The 9,156-nt window shown below is 36.2% G+C and overlaps 1 protein-coding gene across 1 annotated transcript; it reads left to right on the forward strand.

The window, feature by feature from the left end:
- The first annotated feature begins 232 nt into the window (after positions 1 to 232).
- Positions 233 to 8,287, forward strand: RGS13 (regulator of G protein signaling 13). Its single transcript, XM_065675048.1, has 6 exons — positions 233 to 250; positions 1,140 to 1,195; positions 1,531 to 1,599; positions 4,014 to 4,075; positions 6,016 to 6,182; positions 7,744 to 8,287. The coding sequence occupies exons 1-6, from the start codon at positions 233 to 235 to the stop codon at positions 7,939 to 7,941; spliced, it is 570 nt and encodes a 189-aa protein (XP_065531120.1). The 3' UTR covers positions 7,942 to 8,287.
- The last annotated feature ends 869 nt before the right edge of the window (positions 8,288 to 9,156 follow it).

Consider the following 9,156-nt stretch of genomic DNA (forward strand, 5'->3'; position numbering starts at 1 on the left):
GAAGAAAACCACAAAGCCCTGCATATATGTTTGGCAAATGCATATACTCAACAAGCCCTGGAGAACAGTATTTGTTTAAAGCTTCCAACTCAAAACGGTTCCTAGACCCAGTAACATTTCCTTGTACAAATGTGACTTCATGCAGCAGTCACTTGGAGAAAAAAATTACTGACTGACACTGTTGTTTGAAGTAGCTGAACTAGATGACTTAATATTACTTAACCTTATATTCATGGAGCATTTCTGTATAGTAGACAACCTACATAAGCTGCTTCAGCTCTCAAAAATGCCACAAGGCTGTTCTTGGTTTTTATTCAGTGAAGACTGCCAATTTCAACAAGAAAACACCCAAAATGGAGGGCGTTGGGTAAAACAGTCTAAAATAAGGTGATAAGCAATAACCATATGCCAGATTTTTAGTATGTTATCTTCAATATGCAATATTATGAAGTTTTAAAAGATTGCTTTTAGGCAGAGGGTGAGATGAGTAAATGTTAATGGAATGAAAAGGTAAGTGTAGAAGTCATACAGAAAGTAAGCAGACAGCATAGTTAAGAGATCTTCACAAAAGTAGGAAACAGGCAACAGCCACTGGCAGTCCTACAGGGTTGCAGAGATCATGAGCAGGAGAGCTGAAGTTATCAGTACCCTGTAGGAAATCTGTGGGGCAAAACGCAAAAATCGGATATAGATGCTATAGAAATAAGGAAAATAAAACTAAAGGTAAATGTTGTGATTCCACAGGTTCAGGATTCTGGGAGATACATCCTTGTTCTATGTTTCAGTTTGAAGGAAAAAATTGGTTTTAGGAGTAGTATGTGCAGACCTGAAAGAAACAGTTTAAATAAATGAAGACTATTGTTGTTATTTCAGGCAGGTCTATACAAACTTACTTACTGTTCTATGTAAACTTGGCAAATAATTTGTCATCACTTGAAAGCCAAAGGAGAAAAAAATAAACATATTTGAGGTTGCAAGATGGTTTTTTTTATATTTTTTCAGACAAACATATTCTTGACTGCCTCATAGCCAATAAGATATTACACCCTTTCTTATAATCTCTACACAAAAGCAAGTGATCTAGCACCTTTTAATTGACTTTGAGATATTTGCTAGACAAATGTCAGTGTTACTCTCAGACACTTAATTTACTCAGCATTGTCCCATTCACGTTGAATTCTGATCTCCAATTCAGGTCACCCTGAACTTTCAGGGAAAAGTTGTCTCTCTCTGCTTTGGGTCAGGTTAAAACTTGTAATCTCTTTTCAAAACTGGAGAAGCGAAGAGGGAGATACACCCATTGGACTACTTGATTTTATTTTTTTTTTTTATATAATTATTTTTAAGGTTTTGCTATTACAGAAAGATATTTTGCTCTAATGTTTCAGCCATGACTCATTGATAAAGATTAGATGTATTATACTGCTAGAACTGGTCACGCTGCTATATGGAGACTAAATTATAAGTGGAATTTAAGACAGCCAGAACTGAGCACAGCAGCTTTAAAACTCACATATTTTTAATGTTTAGGAGGATGAGTCCAAGTACTTGTTGGCTTTGCAAGGTATTCAGAGCAGAAGAAAATGGGATCAGTTCTAAGTAAGTACCAATGAACTGTTTATGTTCTGCAGTATGTGCAGCTGAGTAGGGCAGACAAAAATATAAAAATTCAGAGTGGAAGTTTACTTTGCAAGCTTGAAATCATGCAAGAAAGTGCAACATCTTCACAACTAGCCCTGCTGATCACCTTCATGTGTCCAATTCCCTTATAGCACAGGAAGCACCAAGTGTCATTTCCCTACTGGTAGAAAGGTACAACCTAGTGGTAGAAAGGTACATCCCAGTGGAAACCTCTTTTATATTAAATAGGTATAGGCCTAAACTAACCCTTGGATTAAGTCCAGATTTGGGCCTGTGAAGAATTTGTGAGACAAGTATTTTGGGTCGATAGTTTAGAAGAATTCAGACTGTTGGCAAAGTTTGAAGACGTGGTGGATAAGAGACATATCCAGGTTCCTCCTGCAAGTCCTTAGCTGCCGCTAACCTCAGTGAAGGCCAATCATAGCTGGAACTTCTGGTCAGAGTGTCACATCAGGGTGAGGAAATGTTTCCATCCAACATGCTTTGTCCTCCACAGCAATACCAAGGTGTGTCTGATGACTCCTGAAACTGCCGTTTGCATGACATTAAGTGGCAGAAATCCAGACAGCATAGCATTTTCAAAAGTGCCTCCTGAACTAGGACTTCTCTCCCATGCAGCAGCAGCCAGGAGAGCCCCTCACACTGCAGAGGGTACACTAAATGAACGATAGCTCCCACAAGACCCTACAACAGCCTTTGTTATATACATTTGGTTTATATTTTCCCAATTTTAAAAATTAAGTAAAAAAATAAAAAGGTTTTCCTCTGTGTCAGCTGCCCCACCAGGCAGCACTCTTTCTGCTTCATGAATTAATAGTAAAGACAAATAATCAGAAATAGACATACAATGGCCCCACGGATGATGCTTAATAAGACAGAAAAGGTTGTCATTTATTCTACATGCAAGTGTTATTGCTGACAGAAATGAAAAGTCATTTGCATCAGTAACAGTGAATATGACTCAGAAGCAGCTCTTAAGGCAAAAATCATCCAAAGAAATGAAGATTCTCACTCCCCATAACAACATGCTTCAGGATTTTATATAGAGAAGAGGTCAATAGCCCACGAGCAGGAAAAAACAGTATCTTTTACTGGCAAGAGCTACTAGAGATTTATGAATACGAGAAGCGGATAACAGTAAAATTTCTCTTCCAATATATTTCTCTGACCAGGTCTGACTAATTAGGAAAGCCTGACAAAACAACCAGTGAATCCCAGCATGTACTCTTTCAGAGAAATAAAGAATTTTATCAAATTAACAGTAAATGGGTGCTCACCAATTAAAAAGCTACAAAGCTTCTAATGGCTGATGTGCAGCAGAAATCTAGGAAGCATCATGCAGCACTCACACCAGAGCCGGTTTTGCTTTTAACTAAAATTTCACAAAATGTTCTGCAATACTTAGCTGCTGTTGTCAAAACTGTAGCTCATATGAAAACAAAATATTCAATAAAGAGGGATATCCTCCCAGGTTTGTCTGACGCATAATGGAAAGCACCCACTGGAATACATCCCTTGTGTTTTCTTCTACTAATATAAGCATAAGCATTTTTTCCAAGTTACCAGCATTGATGTCTTATAACTGCAACACTTAAAAATCAGTTGGTGTAAATGGAGCTACGTGCACTTAAATGGAGCTATTGGCCTTCAAGACATTTGTTTTTCCTTAAATTGTTTAGTCTCTCACCTCACTACTTCCATACTCTTTCCCAGAATCAGGCAGGAGACTCCTACAAGCTTATGAAATGATTGCTTAAGAATAGCAAACATGAAAGAAATAAATCTGATTTTAATCACCACCAAGAACTGTCTAGATTAGTAACAATGTGTCATACTATACTGTAAACAACTGGAGAGAAATGGAAGTCCCTTACAAATAAGATTGTACTAACTTTTCATTACTTACCTTATGTTCAGAGCTTGTATTCAGCTCTCAGATGATCAGTCAATTTAGATGTCAAAGGCCCGTAAATATTACAATAAGACCTTGAGCCCTTTAAGACTTTGTTACTAAATACAAACACCAACATTTCATAAAGTATATATAATGGTTCCTGTCCCAAAGAAGCTCCCATCTAGAAATCTAGTACTTTACTTGTGCTTCTCCTAAACACAATTTAAATAAGCAAATGCCATATCTGGAAGAACTGCATTAAAGTACCTTGAGATGAAACTACGTTTGTTACAGCAAAAAGAATATTCGATTCAGCATAATAAGCACAAGATCTAGGATGCTCAGAAAAACCTTTTTAAATATAATTTTTATACTGATCTTATTTAAACTAGAGACAGATTTTCAATAATGTAATATCAGTTCATTTTTTATGCATTGAACCACAACTAATCCTACAATAATCTCCTTTTTTCTAAAGATTATCTTTGGAGGAAGTGTTGCAATGGTCCCAGTCTTTTGAAAAGCTGGTAACAAGTAAATGTAAGTAATTGTATGTTTGTTTCCCAGACGGATTACTGAAAAAGTTCTCACAAAGCAAAATCAATAAGTCATGCAGTATAATGCATGCTGGTTTATATGTAACTAATGAAAAACAACTTTTTGTGACATGCTTAGTATGCATCAAACTGAAAATAAATGTAGCTTGCTGTAAATATTTTCCCCAACTTGCCATTTCTGCAAGGACTTGTAGTTCTTTTAAAGACACATAATAGGGGCAGGTTTACCTGCCATATTCCCGCTTAGAACACTGTATAGCAATATATATTAGAAGAAAACAAAAGAAAAGTTGACTTGGAAAATCCTGTGTATGGCAAAGACATGATACCTAATGGCACATCTATATAGCATAATGCCCTGGAAGATAACTCAGACCCTCATCTCAGGTATGGGAAGAACTGTAGCTGCAGTAGCAAATCTGAACTTTCTCACCCCAGCATCCCCCTGCCTCATTCAGGGCTCAGAGCTCTCCCACATTTCCCATAAATTTCTTCCTGTAGAATATCATTACTGAACTACATTTTAAAAAATACTCTGATGAGAAACTCATGTAGAGAGTTACAGCACAACCCTCTAAAGATTATTCCTAAGGACTGGCATCATTTTCAAACTGCAAACAAGCTAGAGAGCAAGAAGATTAACAGAATTTGTACATTCTGTGTACAGCTATAAAGAAAAAGATCTTGCCATTGCAATCTTTACCAGTAAACAACCTAATATGTTTATATAAAATATATATATTATATATAATATACAATACAATATATAAATATAACGGTTTTCAGATAAAGCACAGGGAGAAAGTGCACAAAAGAAAACACTTAAAAGACAAAATTACAGCACAAGCAGGCAGGGATGCAAGCAATCGCCATTTCTGCCAGATGACAGGCAGTGTTTGGAAACATGAAAACCCAGAGTGCTGCACTAGCAAGAAAGCTTGCTTTAAATAAAATGCTGATAGCTTCCAGCAGTACATGGATGCGGCCCTTCTTAACTGTCATCCACTGCACTTAGATGGCGCTATTACTTGATTTTGAATTCATCTAAATGCTTAATAGTCAGAAAGTGCAAAAGTGTACTCAAGTGAAAAGCCAGAAACTCTAAAGCAAATGGATTTGCAGCTCTCTATGAAAGGTAGGTGAAGTATTTATCTGTCTTAGGCTTCACTCTCAAAGCATATCTTTGTACTGCAAGTACCATTCCTGCTCAACTGCTAGCACTGAGTGAAGCCTATTAATGTTCTTCTGGCTAGAGGCATTTTAATGTCTCTGTCACCTAATTGTGTACAAAGCAAGTCTCATGACACTTCAGGAATTTAATCTTCACAAAAATCTCACTGATTGCTGCTGGCAAAGTCCATTGTCAGGTGTTTCAAAGACATCCTCAGGTTCAGAACCACTTACTTGCTGAAGACAGTATTATTTTAACTGCTTTACTTCACTCTATTACAGCAGCAAGAAAAAGTTATTTCCTTTTTTTGCTAATAGTTTTTTTCTCCAAGTTCTTACACCAAGAAAAAGATGTCTTATTTTATCAGTCAAATCATGATTACTTGATAATACTTAGGTATCTTCTGTAGAAAAGTAGAACTGGAATTTAAAAATACTTGTCAGTCTGGATATGTCTGATCATGTTCACAGAGACCATGAAGAATAAAGTTTTCTGTGCTCTGTCTCTGCATAGTGAAATGCCATTGAAGGTAAAGGGAGTTCTGCATGTGCAGGAAAATGCAGTGTTGAGGTGTAGGGCTTCAGGGTGAGTTGGAGTGTTTAATTCCCCACTTTAACATAATCTATTAAGAATATTTATAGGTGTACAATCAAGAAATATACCTCATTGTAAACATCTCTGTTGCCTTCAAAGGACTCTAAAGGTAATGCATATATAATGGTACATAAATTTGGCTTCTGAAATATTTACAGATGGGCCTGTGATTTACAAGACCTACTTGAAGACAGAGCACAGTGATGAAAATATAGAATTCTGGCTTGCTTGCGAAGCCTATAAGAAGATCACATCACAGAGGAAAAGGATTTCCATGGCCAGGAAACTTTTTACAAGTTACATTCAGCCCCAGGCTCCCAAAGAGGTGACATAATAGCACGTGCGCTTTATCTCCTCAAATAGAAATGCCTGATGTGTAATGTTGCTTACAAATGCCTAGCACCTCCGGTATCCAGGGAGTGAAAACACCTCTTGTATTACTGAGAGTGAAAACTGTAGCAATTCATCATCTCAAAACATTTGAACCCAGAATTTTAATACTTGCCTTCACATCTTGACAATAGGTAAATCTTTCAACTATATCCACATAAGGCACAACTAGATTAATAACCAAGCTCTTGGATCTGTTCTAACCTTTTCAGCATCTGATCCAGCAGCCACTGATATCGCTCCAATATTTTTTGCATCATGCCATTGTTACAGGTATATATAACTCTGGTCTTTGCAAGACTAAATATAAATGGACAAAGTAAAAACTCCACCCAATGCTGTCCCCTTTGTAAAATGGGCTAAAATAAATGTTCCAAGACAGACTTTTTTTCTTCTTCCAACAATACAAGATTTAGGGAAAACAGAGAAGATCTGTATACAAAATGTTTGAGAATGATTTTATTTTCCTGACAAGTGACTATACAAACAAGAGTCTCTCCTGCACAATCAGTCATGCTTTATGACCTTTAACTATTCCAGCTTATTACTTTCCTTGCAAAAAATAAGCTCAATCTGGCTTTACTGTTGCTGCCTCTGGCAGATTGAACATAACTGAAAAATCAGGCTGGTTTATGCATGACAATAAAATTATTATAGAATCTCAAAATGCATCTTCCCTGTTGACACTAAAGGGAAGCCAAAACCAACTCAGCTGCATCCTCAGACGCTGGCTGAGAGCAATTGCTGTTTTAAATTACTAAACCTTTCCCACTAATACAAAACTTAAAGAAATTTGAAAGTTCTCTCTGCTGGTTTTAAGTGCCAATTGGCAACAAAATGCATTTTTTTGTGGTTTTCTGCTTGATTTTATTTTTAGTGTGTGCAGCTATAGGAAACTCAGCAAGACATTTGCATTTCCAAAAAAGAAATTTCAGTATTGTCAACCACAAATTCATCAACCAAACATATGGGCTTAAATCAGGACATTTAAAAAAAATGTGTAATTCTTCCTCCCCCCCTAAAATAGTATGTATTTGGATCTTGCTTAACCTCCTTAAGGCTTGAAATCTAGGGCCCATTTTCTGCACACGAGCCCAGCAATGACTTTACCACTACTTTCAACCTCCACTGATTATAATAGCCAGGTTTAAACTGGCTTTTCCGTTAACAATGTGGGACAACCTGGGAAATTCAGACAGCTCCCATGCTTCTTGTCCCAAAGGGAGCAAGCTACCCATACAGCTACTAACATACCTCTTAATAAATCAAAAAAACAAGAGCAAACTGGTCAACTAGTAAGATGGGATTTTCTGGCAGTATAAGGAGAAATCCACTCTGCTAGAATCAATTTTTCATTAGGTGCTGATTTGAAATTAAAGGGTATATGAAAAGATATAAATAAAAGGCATTTAATAAAAGTCCTCTAAATTCAATCTTCTTTACCATTCCTTTTCATATATTCAGTGATACTTGAGTAATGTTGTTTTCTGTTTCAGATTAACATTGACAGTCCTGAGAGGAAAGCAATTATAAGGAATATTCAAGAGCCAACACAGTCCTGTTTTGAAGAAGCACAGAGAATAATTTACATGCACATGGAAAGAGATTCTTATCCACGATTTCTTGAATCAAAGTTTTACCAAAACCTCAAACACAGCCTCCAAAATAATGGCAGCAGTTCAATGGTAAATTAAATAGTAAGATTGAAAATTTAGAAAGGTTTCTTGTGGCATACAAGTGTTAAAATTTTAAAGTAGACAGAAGAAATTGGGCGGTAGACAAATATTACTACTAATCTGCTCAACTGTTTTGTTTATGTTAGAATTGATGAGGCACTTTCTTCTTCCCTTTATTTTCCCATGGAACAGTTCCAATTTTGTTATCGCCTCCCATCAATGAAGCCCTAAAAGCTAGTGAAAACTAAGTATAAAGAAGTTTCAGCTGCAAATGATTACCTAAGGTTTTAGTCTTTTATTGATATTTAGAACTCTAATAACATTTTCAATACTCCTGTCGAGTGAGGTCGGAAATAAAAAAAATGATTTTGCTGCTAGAAAATGCATGTTTGTCTATACATAACACAGAAGAAAAAATATCCGCATTGCTGCATTGACTTTTCTGTTGTTGTTTTATTCTTGTATTCTTCCAAAGTAATAGGTGATACATTATGAAGTACAGCTATTTGCTTAAACTATGAAGTGTAGTATTCATACAGAGTAGAGTTGATTTTATGCTGAATTATGACGTGCAACATAATCTAGAGAGATACTTGGTCTATGGTATACTACAATACTATCAGCGTATCCTGAATTTACCTCCAGTGATAAGACTCATTAGTAATTTGTCTTTTTTTTCTGGGCATAGATACAAAAATGTATTTCTTTCCCTTCAGTCACCCTAGTAATTAGATACAAGCAAGCCTGATGTTTGAACATCATACTGTAACACAAACAGGGCTCTTTCTCTCATGGCTAAACTGTAAAAGTCAACTCGCTGATTCATTGAACAAGTATTGAAGTAGTCTGGTTTACATTCAAAACCCAATCTGACTTCTCAAATTTCATTAAAACTAGAATCAATTAATTCTTTTAATGTACCTTGGCATAGACACCAAAAGCCATAGATATGAGGGATCTTTCTAGCATCCTCTCAAGCTGCATTATTCTAAGGAGTACAAAGAGCAAATAATTCTGACATCAGCCACATAAACCCTGATAGCATCACACTGATCCTCTAGAATGATTTCGCAGGAGAAATAAAGTATTTGTTCAGTTGTATACATTTATTTAACTTAGATTACTTCAATCATGTTGCTAGTTTATGCTTCTGAATTACTTTAAGCTGTAACTTGACTGCCTAGTTTTGAAAGGCAATTTTTGTGACAATGTCATTGTCTCACCTCTGTTAGG

This window comes from Lathamus discolor, chromosome 3, assembly GCF_037157495.1.
Source record: "Lathamus discolor isolate bLatDis1 chromosome 3, bLatDis1.hap1, whole genome shotgun sequence".
NCBI lineage: Eukaryota > Metazoa > Chordata > Aves > Psittaciformes > Psittacidae > Lathamus > Lathamus discolor.

What these genes read in the sequence shown, in the direction of transcription:
- RGS13 (XM_065675048.1), top strand. An exon ending in AAAGCTGGTAACAAGTAAAT is followed by an intron (nt 4,076 to 6,015) that starts GTAAGTAATTGT and finishes AAATATTTACAG; the next exon opens with ATGGGCCTGTGATTTACAAG. An exon ending in AGCCCCAGGCTCCCAAAGAG is followed by an intron (nt 6,183 to 7,743) that starts GTGACATAATAG and finishes TTTCTGTTTCAG; the next exon opens with ATTAACATTGACAGTCCTGA.